Raw genomic sequence first — 15,444 nt, 5'->3', positions numbered from 1 at the left:
ATTAGATGTTTTAGAAGCGGAGGTCTAGCTGTGTAGCCAGGGGAGACAACTAACCTGCATACTGAAGATGCATGCAATCCTGACAGCACAGCGGATCCCCTCCAGACACAGAGAGGCCACCTCCTGGTCGTCACAGTCCTGTAGGCCCACGCTGAAAGCTGCCAGGAGAGGGGTCCACGCCAGCTGAAATACACAGGCTTGAATCCTTTTACTCCGTAAAGAACATCGGTCATACACACACACACACACAGGGTGAAGTCATCTTCTGGCACAGCTTCTGCATCTAAACTTCTTGCTCATCTACTCATAGCGGTGCCAGAGGAAGGCACAGAGCATCAAGGACCTCACACCTCCCAGCTGTTCTCTCCCTTACCGTCAGGCAGACATGAGGTCTGATACCAACAGGCTCAGAAACAGGTTCTATCTACAAGCCATCAGAATGCTGAACACTTCAACTGAACTGACCACCTGCTCTGATTCTCCACACCTTAGTACACATGCATTCACACACCCACACAAACACACTGAGTGTACAAAACATTAAGAACACCTTCCTAATGCATTAGCATCGAACAGCCCCGTGATATGCCAATTCTCAGGGAAGTTAGGAACAAATATACACAGTTAGGAAAGCAAAGGCTAGCTTTTTCAAGCAGAAATTTGCATCCTGTAGCACAAACTCCAAAAAGTTCTGGGACACTAAAGTCCATGGAGAATAAGAGCACCTCCTCCCAGCTTCCCACTGCACTGAGGCTAGGAAACCCTTACCACCAATAAATCCACAATAATTGAGAACTTCAATTAGCATTTTTCTACGGCTGGCCATGCTTTCCACCGGACTACCCCTACCCCAGTCAACAGCCCTGCACCCCCCCCCCCCCCCCCACAGCAACTCGCCCAAACCTCCCCCACTTCTCCTTCACCCAAATCCAGACAGTTGATGTTCTGAAAGAGCTGCAAAATCTGGATCCCTACAAATCAGCCGGGCTAGACAATCTGGACCCTCTCTTTCTAAAATGATCTGCCGAAATTGTTGCAACCCCTAGAACTAGCCTGTTCATCCTATTTCGTATCGTCTGAGATTCCCAAAAATTGGAAAGCTGCCGCGATCATCCCCCTCTTCAAAAGGGGGAGACACTCTAGACCCAAACTGCTACAGACATATATCTATCCTACCCTGTCTTTCTGAAGCCAAGTTAACAAACAGCTTACCGACCATTTCGAATCTCACCGTACTTTCTCCGTTATGCAATCTGGTTTCAGAGCTGGTCATGGGTGCACCTCAGCCACGCTCAAGGTCCGAAACAATACCATAACCGCCATCGATAAGAGACATTACTGTGCAGCCATATTCTTTCGACCTGGCTAAGGATTTCGACTCTGTCAATCACCGCATTCTCATCGGGCAGACTCAATAGCCTTGGTTTCTCAAATGACTGCCTCGCCTGGTTCACCAACTACTTTGCCGATAGAGTTCAGTAAGTCAAATCGGAGGGCCTGTTGCCCTGTCATGGAAATTGCAAGATTGTTATAATGCTTGTATTGCATTATAATGGTTGTTTTATATTATAATGGTTGTTTTATATTATAATGGTTGTTTTATATTATAATGGTTGTTTTATTCGACAGAATAGAGTATTCTGTTAACTATTGTGTGTGTGTTCTACTGAGGATGGGCCTCTGAGATAACACTGACAGAGGAGATTTACGATGTCTTTGGGTGATAAAACCTAAAGAGCATTCCAGAGAACATGAGGTAATGGTTCTGTTCTATACTGTATCAGGGAGAGACGGTTCCAGTTTGGAGTAGGAGGACCAGACACTGGTCTCTATACAATGAAAACTGTTGACACAGCATTTGCTGTCTGCTATGTATTATAGATATCTTTCATACAAATCTTAACCTTGTGACCATTCTATGTATCTGTTGTTCGTCATGTAGGTTGAGAGGGGTGTATCTTGGCTAAAAAAGATCTTTGTACTTTTGTTTTAATTACTCTCAACAGTTCATTAGCAATGGTGCATCGTTGAAAGTCATTGCTATTGCAAAGCTCTTATTATTAAAGATGTAGTTTAAGTATAACTCTGACTCGTGTGTTAAGTTTGTCTCTCATTTGATAAGACAGAAATTCACCACCACAGTCCGGACCTCTGGCAGTCTATGGGGGTGCCACGGTTCAATTCTCTGGCCGACTCTGTTCTCTGTATATATAAATGATGTTGCTCTCACTGCTGGTGATTCTCTGATCCACCTCTACGCAGACGACACCATTCTGTATACCTCTGGCCCTTCTTTGGACACGGTGTTAACTAGCCTCCAGATGAGCTTCAATGCCATACAACTCTCCTTCTGTGGCCTCCAACTGCTCTTAAATGCAAGTAAAACTAAAGGCATGCTCTTCAACCGATCTCCTTCCAGACTCACATTAAGCATCTCCAATTCAAAGTTAAATCTAGAATTGGCTTCCTATTTCGCAATAAAGCATCCTTCACTCATGCTGCCAAACATACCCTCGTAAAACTGACCATCCTACCAATCCTCGACGATGTCATTTACAAAATAGCCTCCAATACTCTACTCAATAAATTGGATGCAGTCTATCACAGTGCCATCCGTTTTGTCATCAAAGCCCCATATACTACCCACCACTGCGACCTGTTTGCTCTCGTTGCCTGGCCCTCGTTTCATACTCGTCGCCAAACCCACTGGCTCCAGGTCATCTACAAGTCTCTGCTAGGTAAAGCCCCGCCTTATCTCAGCTCACTGGTCACCATAGCAGCACCCACCCGTAGCACGTGCTCCAGCAGGTATCGCACTGGTCAAAGCCAATTCTTCCTTTGGCAGCCTCTCCTTCCAGTTCTCTGCTGCCAATGACTGGAACAAACTGCAAAAATCTCTGAAGCTGGAGACTCATACCTTCCTCACTAGCTTTAAGCACCAGCTGTCAGAGCAGCTCACAGATCACTGCACCTGCACATAGCTTATCTGTAAGCTGTCAGAGCAGCTCACAGATCACTGCACCTGTACATAGCTTATCTGTAAATAGCCCATCCAATCTACCTCATCCCCATACTGTAATTACTTATTCATCTTGCTCCTTTGCACCCCAGTATCTCTACTTGCACATTCATCTTCTGCACATCTACCATTCCAGTGTTTAATTGGTATATTGTAATTACTTTGCCACCATGGCCTATTTATTGCCTTTACTTCTCTTATCCAACCTCATTTGCACATGCTGTATATAGCTTATTCTACTGTATTATTGATTATTCCATGTGTAACTCTGTGTCGTTGTTTGTGTCGAACTGCTTTGCTTTATCTTAGCCAGGTCGCAGTTGCAAATGAGAGCTTGTTCTCAACTAGCCTACCTGGTTAAATAATGGTGAAATAAATGTAAAAAAAATTGAGTTGCACACACTCCCCTCCCCCTTTTCCCCCTCAGAACAGCCTCAGTTCGTCGGTGCATGGACTCTACAAGGTGTTGAAAACGTTCCACAGGGATGCTGTCCCATGTTGAGTCCAATGCTTCCCACAGTTGTGTCAAGTTGGCTGGATGTCCTTTGGGTGGTGGACCATTCTTGATACACACGTGAAACTGTTGAGCGTGGAAAAACCCAGCAGCGTTGCAGTTCTTGATAAACTGATGCGCCTGGCACCTACCACCAAACCCCGTTCAAGGGCACTTAAAATCTTTTGTCTTGCCCATTCACCCTCAAATGGCAAACACACAATCCATGTCTCAATTGTCTCAAGGCTTAAAAATCCTTCTTTAACCCGTCTCCTCCCCTTCATCAACAGTGATTGAAGTGGATTTAACAAGTGACACCAAAAAGGAATCATAGCTTTCAACTGGTCAAGCTGTGTCATGGAAAGAACAGGTGTTCCTAATGTTTTGTACACTCAGTACATTCCTGCTACACACACACACACCACAACTGTTGCTACCAGACTTATAAAACTGTTCAGTTTATACACTGACCCCACACTCACCAAAACACGTGGAAATATTGCTATAAATTGTGCCTTCCTGTATTATACTTATGCAAAATAAAAACACACACACACACACACACACATATATATATATATATATATTCTGTCATCGTATTCTTATCTAATAATATTTGTTCATGTATTGTCGAGAAGGAACCTGCAAGTAAGCATTTCATTGGACGATGTATACCATGTGTATCCCGTACATACGACTAATTAAAACGTTTAACTCTTTGGGGTTTCAGGATGGGTATCTGTAAGGCACTTTGTGACAGCTACTGATGTAAAAAAAAAAGGTCTTTATAAAATACATGTGGTTTGATTGAGTCTGGCTGACTCTACCTTGAACATGGGCCGGACGTGCTCCAGATGGGTGGCGCTGAAGAAGGGGGCCTGGGCGTGGCTTACAGCCTCCATCAGGGCCTTGGCTGTCTTCGCCATCTGTTCCATCTCAACGTCATACAGCAGACGACGCTGCTTCTCATTGGCTACGCCTGCAAAGAGAGAGCGCCCACATTATCACAACTAATCTCTAGTGGACAGACAACGTAAAAACATCTGACAAAATGATGTAAAAGATTAGTTCTGGGTTGACAGAGTATCACATGACCAACACCTACATTTCCTAGGCAACCAGTAGGGCTACAATTCCCCCTGGGCAGGTTGGTGTAGGGGTTCAGCTGACACATAATACATACAGGATTAGATAGCTTGTCAGAGAGACGTGCGTTCAGAGAGACGTGCGTTCAGAGAGACGTGCGTTCAGAGAGACGTGACATTGAGGATTCTGCATTGTGATGCATTTACATGACACTACAACATTCTATAACAGTCATGTTAGAACCCCATTAACATGACACTACAACATTCTATAACAGTCATGTTTGAACCCCATTTACATGACACTACAACATTCTATAACAGTCATGTTAGAACCCAATTTACATGACACTACAACATTCTATAACAGTCATGTTAGAACCCCATTAACATGACACTACGACATTCTATAACAGTCATGTTAGAACCCCATTAACATGACACTACAACATTCTATAACAGTCATGTTTGAACCCCATTTACATGACACTACAACATTCTATAACAGCCATGTTAGAACTCCATTAACATGACACTACAACATTCTATAACAGTCATGTTTGAACCCCATTTACATGACACTACAACATTCTATAACAGCCATGTTAGAACTCCATTAACATGACACTACAACATTCTATAACAGTCATGTTTGAACCCCATTTACATGACACTACAACATTCTATAACAGCCATGTTAGAACTCCATTAACATGACACTACAACATTCTATAACAGTCATGTTAGAACCCCATTAACATGACACTACGACATTCTATAACAGTCATGTTAGAACCCCATTTACATGACACTACAACATTCTATAACAGCCATGTTAGAACCCCATTAACATGACACTACAACATTCTATAACAGTCATGTTAGAACTCCATTTACATGACACTACAACATTCTATAACAGCCATGTTAGAACCCCATTAACATAACAAAGGGAATATTTAAAATAATAACTGAAAGTCTAGAATCAGAACAATAATCTAAATGTTGGCTCAACTCTAAATATAATGTCTCTTTGTCATACCCTGGCTCCTCTACTTACTGTGCTTGCTAGTCTTGGGTGTGATAGTGTGCTCCTTGCTGTCCTTCATGGCGATCTTCTTGCCAGCGATCTCATGGTATATGGAGGACAGGTACTCCTCAGGCAGGTCTTTACTGTCGTTGATGCCACGGTTCATTCTGATGTACTGTTCCTTGGTCATTTTGTTCTTCACCTGTAACGTAACACAATGGTGGGGACCTCAGTTACTAAAAACAACTGGCCGTAGGTAGGTATGAACAGGCTAAATGACGGTCTGGTCGAGTTCTGGTGGTGGGTTGGGAGTTCAAATCCCGGATGAGCAATGCATGGTAACTTTTTGGTGCTTTGTAGCTCAGTTGGTAAAGCATGTAACTCCAGGGTAGTGAGTTTGATTACCGGGAACACCCATACGTAAAATGTATGTATAACTGACTAAGTCGCTTCGGATAAAAGTGTCTGCTAAACCTACTCATTCCAGGTAGTTGTTTTTTTACATTGTAGAATAACTGTGAAGACATAAAAACTATGAAATAACACATATGGAATCATGTAGTAACCAAAAAGTTTTTACAAATCAAAAATATATTTTATATTTGAGATTCGTCAAAGTAGCCTCACTTTGACGAATCTCAAATATTTGCACACTCTAGGCATTCTCTCAACCAGCTTCATGAGGTAGTCACCTGGAATGCATTTCAATTAACAGGTGTGCCTGGAATTTATTTTTCTTAATGCGTTAGAGCAAAAACGTTGTGTTGTGAAGTCCATATGGCAAGAACAGCTCAAATAAGCAAAGAGAAATGACAGTCCATCATTACTTTAAGCCATGGTCAGTCAAAGCTTTCTTTGGTTACTACATGATGAAAAAATAAAGAAAAACCCTTAAATGAGTAGGTGTCCAAACCTTTGACTGGTACTGCATATGTTTTTTAAATTCTTTAAAGACTGACTGGTTGATGTTCTGACCTGTGGACTGTGCGCGTTTGGACACACCTATTCATTCAATGGTTTTTCTTTATTTTTCTACATTGTAGAATAATAGTGAAGACATCAAAACTATGAAATAACACATACGGAATCATGTTGTAACCAAAGAAAAGCGCTACACAAATCAAAATATATTTTAATTTCTGAGGCTGGTAACGCTAAGCCAGTTTCATCATAGCGCTTGATGGTTGTTGCAACTGACCTTGAATAAACTTTCAATGTTCTTGAAATGTTCCGTATTGACTGACCTTCATGTCTTAAAGTAATGGACTGTCGTTTCTCTTTGCTTATTTGAGCTGTTCTTGCCATAATATGGGACTTGGTCTTTTACCAAATAGAGCTTCTGTATACCACCCCTAACTAACCTTGTCACAACACAACTGATTGGCTCAAATGCATTAAGAAGGAAAGAAATTCCACAAATTAACTTAAGTTAATTGAAATGCATTCCAGGTGACTACCTCATGAAGCTGGTTGAGAGAATGCCAAGAGTGTGCAAAGCTGTCATCAAGGCAAAGGGTGGCTATTGGAAGAATCAAATAGTTTTGATGTCCTCACTATTATTCTACAATGTTGAAAATAGTAAAATAACATTTAAAAAACCCTTGAATGAGTAGGTTTTCTAAAACTTTTGACTGGTAGTGTGTGTACATAAAACCAGACTGACTGATTGGTTGGTGTTCTGACCTGTGGACTGTGCAGGTCTGTGGTCAGCATGATGATGGAGAAGGCCAAGACGTAGGCTGTGTCTGCACTGGCAAACTCCCCCTGTCTGCAGGGGCAAGATCATGTGGTGTCACATCCATATAACACGGGGGGGAGTAACATCAATATAACACGGGGGGGGGAGTAACATCAATATAACACGGGGGGATTAACATCAATATAACACGGGGGGAGTAACATCAATATAACACGGGGGGAGTAACATCAATATAACACGGGGGGAGTAACATCAATATAACACGGGGGGGTAACATCAATATAACACGGGGGGGTAACATCAATATAACACGGGGGGAGTAACATCAATATAACACGGGGGGAGTAACATCAATATAACACGGGGGGAGTAACATCAATATAACACGGGGGGAGTAACATCAATATAACACGGGGGGAGTAACATCAATATAACACGGGGGGGAGTAACATCAATATAACACGGGGGGGAGTAACACATCAATATAACACGGGGGGGAGTAAAGCATCAATATAACACGGGGGGAGTAACACATAAATATAACACGGGGGGGAGTAAAGCATCAATATAACACGGGGGGGAGTAACACATCAATATAACACGGGGGGGAGTAACACATCAATATAACACGGGGGGGAGTAACACATCAATATAACACGGGGGGAGTAACACATCAATATAACACGGGGGGAGTAACACATCAATATAACACGGGGGGAGTAACACATCAATATAACACGGGGGGAGTAACACATCAATATAACACAGGGGGGAGTAACACATCAATATAACACGGGGGGGAGTAACACATCAATATAACACAGGGGGGGGGGGGGGGGGGGGGGAGTAACGCATCAATATAACACGGGGGGAGTAACACATCAATATAACACAGGGGGGAGTAACACATCAATATAACACGGGGGGGAGTAACACATCAATATAACACGGGGGGGAGTAACGCATCAATATAACACAGGGGGAGTAACACATCAATATAACACAGGGGGAGTAACACATCAATATAACACAGGGGGAGTAACACATCAATATAACACGGGGGGGAGTAACACATCAATATAACACGGGGGGGAGTAACGCATCAATATAACACGGGGGGGAGTAACGCATCAATATAACACGGGGGGGAGTAACGCATCAATATAACACGGGGGGGGGGGAGTAGCACATCAATATAACACGGGGGGGGAGTAGCACATCAATATAACACGGGGGGGAGTAGCACATCAATATAACACGGGGGGGAGTAGCACATCAATATAACACGGGGGGGGGGGTGAGTAACACATCAATATAACACGGGGGGGGGGGGGGGTAGCACATCAATATAACAGACATTAAAGACGCAACATCCACACAGTATCTATAACTGAGGACATTCTTCATGACAGGTTTCCAGGGAGTGTATAAAATCTCAATGCCTCCCCCTGCAGGTAGCCTACAGCCACATTCCTCACCCCTGGTTACACTCCAGGTATCGGGCAGCAAACTTCTCCATGAGCCTGTCAATCTTCTGGGCCTCTCCAGGGAGCCGGAAGCCCTCCAGGAAAGCCCTCAGAGCAGAGACAAAGTCCCGGCCACAGAAGTCCAGCTGGTCCACATAGTTGTACATCACCTCCTTGTTGAAACGGATATTCTCCCCCAGGTACTCCCCTACCTGTGTCTATAGAGAGGAGAGGGGAGTTGAGAGAGGAAATAAATAAAAACGTTTATTTATAGAGTTTATTTTATTTAACCTTTATATAACCACAGAAGTCCGTTATATACACAACAGCGTTTTACAATGACAACCTTTTTGTTGTACAAAGTAACGGCTGAGCACATCACAAAAACAACCTGCTACATACTCTGGAGGGGATACTGAATCAAAGTTCTCCATGTTTGCCCAGTGATACAAGTTGGGTGAAGGGCTATGAGGTTGTGGTGAGGAGCTCACCGTATCCAAGCGCTCCTCTTGATGCAGGAACTGGGCGATTTCCTCCGCTGTGGTTCCCAGCATGCCTTGGTCTTGTAAGTACTGGACACCTCGCTTGGGCTTTTTGTTGAACCTTGAGAGATGGTGACACAAATAATCTATGGCTACTACAGATATCATTAGATAGGACTCGAGACATCTCCCTGACTGATAGACAGACACAGAGAACATCTCCCTGACTGATAGACAGACACAGAGAACATCTCCCTGACTGATAGACAGGTACAGAGAACATCTCCCTGACTGATAGACAGACACAGAGAACATCTCCCTGACTGATAGACAGACACAGAGAACATCTCCCTGACTGATAGACAGACACAGAGAACATCTCCCTGACTGATAGACAGACACAGAGAACATCTCCCTGACTGATAGACAGACACAGAGAACATCTCCCTGACTGATAGACAGATACAGAGAACATTAGAGGGGAGGACAGTGACTCACAGCTCAATGCCGTGCTCAATGACGTCCTTTTGTTGTTTGATGACCTCATACTGTTCTGGGTGGTCAGGCTGGGAGGACTGGACACTAGATGACATGGTGGAGTCCAGAGAGCTGACGCTGCCTCTACGAGACGTCGTCTGGTCAGGAAGCTTGCGCTCCGCACCGTCACCATCCGACGGCTGCTCCTGGCCTGGGTCACACACACACACACACAGCAGGGTCAAGACACACACACACACAGCAGGGTCAAGACACACCCACCTAGTTGTTCACAGCTAGACACACACAGCTCATTATACTCACCGAGGTTGGCCTGCAGGTTGGGGTTAACATACATGTCTCTGCTCCACTCCACCATGCATTTCAGAATGGACACCAGACACTCCAGGCCCTTCTTACGCAGACTCAGCTCCTGGAAAATACAGTACCAGTCAAAAGATTGGACACACCTTCTCATGCAAGGGTTTTCTTCATTATTTTTAAGATGTCTACATTGCAGAATAATAGTGAAGACATCAAACTATTAAATAACACATGGAATCATGCAGTAACCAAAAAGTGTTAAACAAATCCAAATATATTTTAGATTCTTCAAAGTAGCCACCCTTTGGCTTGATGACAGCTTTCCACACTCTTGGCATTCTCTCAACGAGCTTCCTGAGGTAGTCACCTTGGATGCTTTTCCAACAGTCTTGAAAGACTTCCCACATATGCTGAGCACTTGTTGGCTGCTTTTCCTTCACTCTGCTGTCCAATTCATCCCAAACCATCTCAATTGGGTTGAGGTCGGGTGATTGTCACTCTCCTCCTTGGTCAAATAGCCCTTATACAGCCTGGAGGTGTGTTGGGTCAGTGTCCACTAAGCCCAAACCAGATGGGATGGCGTATCACTGCAGAATGCGGTGGTAGACATGCTGGTTAAGTGTGCCTTGAATTCTAAATAAATCACTGACAGTGTCACCAGCAAAGCCTCCCACACCATCACACCTCCCCCTCCATGCTTCACGGCGAGAACCACACATGCGGAGATCATCTGTTCACCTACTCGGCATCTCACAATGCCATGACCATCGGAACCAAAAATCTCAAATTTGGACTCGGAGCAAAGGACAGATTTCCACCGTTCTAATGTCCAATGTCCATTGTGTTTCTTGGCCAAAGCAAGTCTCTTCTTATTGGTGTCCTTTAGTAGTAGTTTCACAAATTAACTTTTTATTTATTTATTTTACCTTTATTTAACTAGGCAAGTCAGTTAAGAACAAATTCTTATTTTCAATGACGGCCTAGGAACAGTGGGTTAACTGCCTGTTCAGGGGCAGAACGGGGGTTTGAACTAGTCCAACGCTCTAACCACTAGGCTACCCTGCCGCCCCATTAACAAGGCACACGTGTTAATTGAAAAGCATTCCAGGTGACTACCTCATGAAGCTGGTTGAGAGGATGCCAAGAGTGTGGAAAGCTGTCATCAAGCCAAAGGGTGGCTACTTTGAAGAATCTAAAATATGAACTATATTTTGATTTGTTTAAAACTTTTTTGGTAACTACATGATTCCATGTGTTATTTCATCGTTTGTAGAATAATTGTGAAGACATCAAATTAGAAAAAAGTAAGAAAAGAAAAACCCTTGAATGAGTAGCTGTGTTCAAACTTTAAACTGGTACTGTAGTTCTCCTGTTAATGGTCGGTGACATATACAGAGCTCAAACACACAGAAACAGATGAATGACTGAAAATCCAACCATGATTTGGTATATATTGTATAACTGTGTAAATCCCTCTGTCTGTATTCTGTCTCTAAATGTTGTCTATCACTAGCAGCACCATACCACCAGGTCACATTCTGACTGTCAAGGTAGTTGGCGAATAAAAGTGATTCTAATTCCGACCATATTTGGTAGGTAACTACTGACAGGTCAGTGTGAGGTCACCTGTAGAGGGGTCATCCCCAGCTCCTGGCCACTCCTTCCCATGGCAATCTTAGACAGGTCATTCACCAGACGCTCAAAGATGTTGGCAGCGTTCAGGTCACAGTCGTAGTTCACATAGATATCCACCACACACTGAGCATCTGGGGTGAAGGGTTTGAAGAGGGGGAGATTAAACTGAGACAGGTCTCACTGAGGGTTGTGTGGTATATGGTACATAACACAGCAGCATGTGTTTTTACTTGAGGGGGAGATTAAACAGAGACAGGTCTCACTGAGGGTTGAGTGGTATATGGTACATAACACAGCAGCATGTGTTTTTACTTGAGGGGGAGATTAAACTGAGACAGGTCTCACTGAGGGTTGAGTGGTATATGGTACATAACACAGCAGAATGTGTTTTTACTTGAGGGGGAGATTAAACAGAGACAGGTCTCACTGAGGGTTGAGTGGTATATGGTACATAACACAGCAGCATGTGTTTTTACTTGAGGGGGAGATTAAACTGAGACAGGTCTCACTGAGGGATGAGTGGTATATGGTACATAACACAGCAGAATGTGTTTTTACTTGCACATATCCGTGTCAGGGTTTGAATGACCATCCACTTGTGTTCAAAGGAGCTGGATGACGTTTCCAGGATGGTCAGGAAAATCTCCCTGAAGAACACCTGAGTTCCAGAGAGTGAGGGGAGGGAGGAGAGAGTGAGGGGAGGGGTAGAGAGAGAGTGAGGGGAGGGGTAGAGAGAGAGTGAGGGGAGGGAAGAGAGAGTGAGGGGAGGGAAGAGAGAGTGAGGGGAGGGAAGAGAGAGTGAGGGGAGGGAAGAGAGAGTGAGGGGAGGGAAGAGAGAGTGAGGGGAGGGAAGAGAGAGTGAGGGGAGGGAAGAGAGAGTGAGGGGAGGGAAGAGAGAGTGAGGGAAGGGAAGAGAGAGTGAGGGAAGGGAAGAGAGAGTGAGGGAGGGAAGAGAGAGTGAGGGGAGGGAAGAGAGAGTGAGGGAGGGAAGAGAGAGTGAGGGAGGGAAGAGAGAGTGAGGGAGGGAAGAGAGAGTGAGGGAGGGAAGAGAGAGTGAGGGAGGGAAGAGAGAGTGAGGGAGAGAAGAGAGAGTGAGGGAGGGAAGAGAGAGTGAGGGAGGGAAGAGAGAGTGAGGGAGGGAAGAGAGAGTGAGGGAGGGAGGGAGGAGAGAGTGAGGGAGGGAGGGAGGAGAGAGTGAGGAGATAGTGAGGGGAGGAGAGAGAGTGAGGTGGAAAGATGGTAGGTCGCATAATTTATTTTCATTCCCTGTTGCCTATTCTGAACTGAATGACAGGACTGTAAATAAAATCCCAGATTAAACCTCTATTGAACTCCTGCATTTCACACCTCAATCTGCATCTTGAGGTGGACTTTGAAGTGGGAGAGTAGGGTGAGGAAGATGGCGAGGGAGAGCTCGAACACCTCTGGCACAGAGGAGACACCGTTCTTCGAGAGGGCCACACACAGGTACTGCTTGATGGCGTTGACAAACATCTCGTGGGAGCGGAAGACAGGCCCCGCCCCCTGGAGCACAGACAGCAGCAGCTGCAGGGACACCACCTTGGAGCGCAGCTCGTGAGACCTGAGGGCGAGAGAGAGAGGGCGAGAGAGAGATGGCGAGAGAGAGAGAGAGAGGGCGAGAGAGAGAGAGAGTGAGAGAGAGAGAGAGAGAGAGAGGGCGCGAGAGAGAGGGCGCGAGAGAGAGAGAGAGAGAGAGAGGGGGGGAGAGAGAGAGGGAGAGAGATGGCGAGAGAGAGATGGCGAGAGAGAGAGAGAGAGAGAGAGAGAGAGAGAGAGAGAGAGATGGCGAGAGAGAGAGAGATGGCGAGAGAGAGAGAGGGAGAGAGAGAGAGAGATGGCGAGAGAGAGAGATGGCGAGAGAGAGAGATGGCGAGAGAGAGAGATGGCGAGAGAGAGAGATGGCGAGAGAGAGAGATGGCGAGAGAGAGAGAGAGAGAGAGAGAGAGAGAGAGAGAGAGAGAGAGAGTAAAAAAGAGAGTAAAAAAAACAGTGGAGAGGAAGAGGGGAAAGAAGAAGTTGGATAAAGGAGAGATGAAGGACAAACACATGGGAAAAAGCCAGAGGAGGTGGGGGGTGTAAATATTCAACAGTGTAGTATATGAATGTCTTGTACAGTCTATAGCCTCAGTTGAATATAGGCATTTAGGTTTAAACTAGAACACAGCCCCTCTTATGTTTAGAAGCAGTGATCAGGCTCAGCATTAGTCTATTCAGACTCCCAGTCTCAGAGTTTGACATTAGAGACACTGAAGACACTCCAGAAAACCTCAGGACCTTTAAACACTCTAGTTATATCAAGTAAGTGGCAACTAGTGATATAGTCCTGTATTGGTGCCTGGTGGTCTACTGTAGCTTAGCTAGTAGCACATGAAGCTTGCAACACCAGGATAGTTGGTTCAATTCCCGGGACCACCCGTACACAGAATGTATACATGCACACATTACTTAAGTCGCTTATGGGTAAAACAAGTCTGCTAAATGACATTATTGTGAACAGAAAGCAGAAGAATGCGGACTTGGTTTCGGAGTGGGCCACAGTGTCTCCTGACCCCTCCTGTCTCAGCCTCCAGTATTTATGCTGCAGTAGTTTATGTGTCGGGGGGCTAGGGTCAGTTTGTTATATCTGGAGTACTTCTCCTGTCCTATTCGGTGTCCTGTGTGAATCTAAGTGTGCGTTCTCTAATTCTCTCCTTCTCTCTCTCGGAGGACCTGAGCCCTAGGACCATGCCCCAGGACTACCTGACATGATGACTCCTTGCTGTCCCCAGTTCACCTGGCTGTGCTGCTGCTCCAGTTTCAACTGTTCTGCCTTATTATTATTCGACCATGCTGGTCATTTATGAACATTTGAACATCTTGGCCATGTTCTGTTATAATCTCCACCCGGCACAGCCAGAAGAGGACTGGCCATCCCACATATGCTCTCTCTAATTCTCTCGTTCTTTCTCTCTCTCGGAGGACCTGAGCCCTAGGACCATGCCCCAGGAATACCTGACATGATGACTCCTTGCTGTCCCCAGTCCACCTGACTGTGCTGCTGCTCCAGTTTCAACTATTCTGCCTTATTATTATTCGACCATGCTGGTCATTTATGAACATTTGAACATCTTGACCATGTTTTGTTATAATCTCCACCCGGCACAGCCAGAAGAGGACTGGCCACCCCACATAGCCTGGTTCCTCTCTAGGTTTCTTCCTAGGTTTTGGCCTTTCTAGGGAGTTTTTCCTAGCCACCGTGCTTCTACACCTGCATTGCTTGCTGTTTGGGGTTTTAGGCTGGGTTTCTGTACAGCACTTTGAGATATCAGCTGATGTACGAAGGGCTATATAAATACATTTGATTTGATTTGATGAGATGAAGGGAAAGGTGAAGTTGTGGGTGTGAACTGAGCGGGGAAGCGAGGGCTGAAGGGCTAGTGGATGATGAGCTGAAGGGCTAGTGGATGATGGGCTGAAGGGCTAGTGGATGATGTCTCACTTTGGGTCAGGGGATCCGTCCGCCAGCGGCTTCATGGACAGTTTGCAGAGGGAGCGGAAGACCAGGAAGGCGTCTTTCTGCAGGATGTGTGAGAAACCAACAGCGTTCTGGACACCCTGCATGGACTCTAAATCCTAAAAGACACGACGAGAAAACAAACAAAAAAACAAAAAACAGAACAGCTTTAAAATGTACCATGCAATTGTCAATAGATAACTAAAACTGAGCATAACTA

General features: G+C 45.0%; 1 protein-coding gene across 2 annotated transcripts in view; it reads right to left on the bottom strand.

The window, feature by feature from the left end:
* The window catches only part of LOC139368953 (brefeldin A-inhibited guanine nucleotide-exchange protein 2-like), a 45,045-nt gene that overhangs the window by 16,824 nt on the left and 12,777 nt on the right, over nucleotides 1-15,444 (bottom strand). For both annotated transcript variants that reach the window (XM_071108479.1, XM_071108478.1), the window contains exons 9-20: nucleotides 15,210-15,343; nucleotides 13,058-13,292; nucleotides 12,269-12,368; nucleotides 11,702-11,841; nucleotides 10,076-10,184; nucleotides 9,773-9,962; nucleotides 9,284-9,395; nucleotides 8,805-9,010; nucleotides 7,311-7,395; nucleotides 5,658-5,829; nucleotides 4,340-4,491; nucleotides 55-183 (exon numbers count right to left, since the gene is read on the bottom strand). In XM_071108479.1, coding sequence (XP_070964580.1) covers nucleotides 55-183; nucleotides 4,340-4,491; nucleotides 5,658-5,829; nucleotides 7,311-7,395; nucleotides 8,805-9,010; nucleotides 9,284-9,395; nucleotides 9,773-9,962; nucleotides 10,076-10,184; nucleotides 11,702-11,841; nucleotides 12,269-12,368; nucleotides 13,058-13,292; nucleotides 15,210-15,343 — 1,764 coding nt within the window. The remainder of the gene's footprint in view (nucleotides 1-54; nucleotides 184-4,339; nucleotides 4,492-5,657; nucleotides 5,830-7,310; nucleotides 7,396-8,804; nucleotides 9,011-9,283; nucleotides 9,396-9,772; nucleotides 9,963-10,075; nucleotides 10,185-11,701; nucleotides 11,842-12,268; nucleotides 12,369-13,057; nucleotides 13,293-15,209; nucleotides 15,344-15,444) is intronic.

This window comes from Oncorhynchus clarkii, chromosome 16, assembly GCF_045791955.1.
Source record: "Oncorhynchus clarkii lewisi isolate Uvic-CL-2024 chromosome 16, UVic_Ocla_1.0, whole genome shotgun sequence".
NCBI lineage: Eukaryota > Metazoa > Chordata > Actinopteri > Salmoniformes > Salmonidae > Oncorhynchus > Oncorhynchus clarkii.
This window is presented reverse-complemented; position numbering and strand designations above follow the sequence as displayed.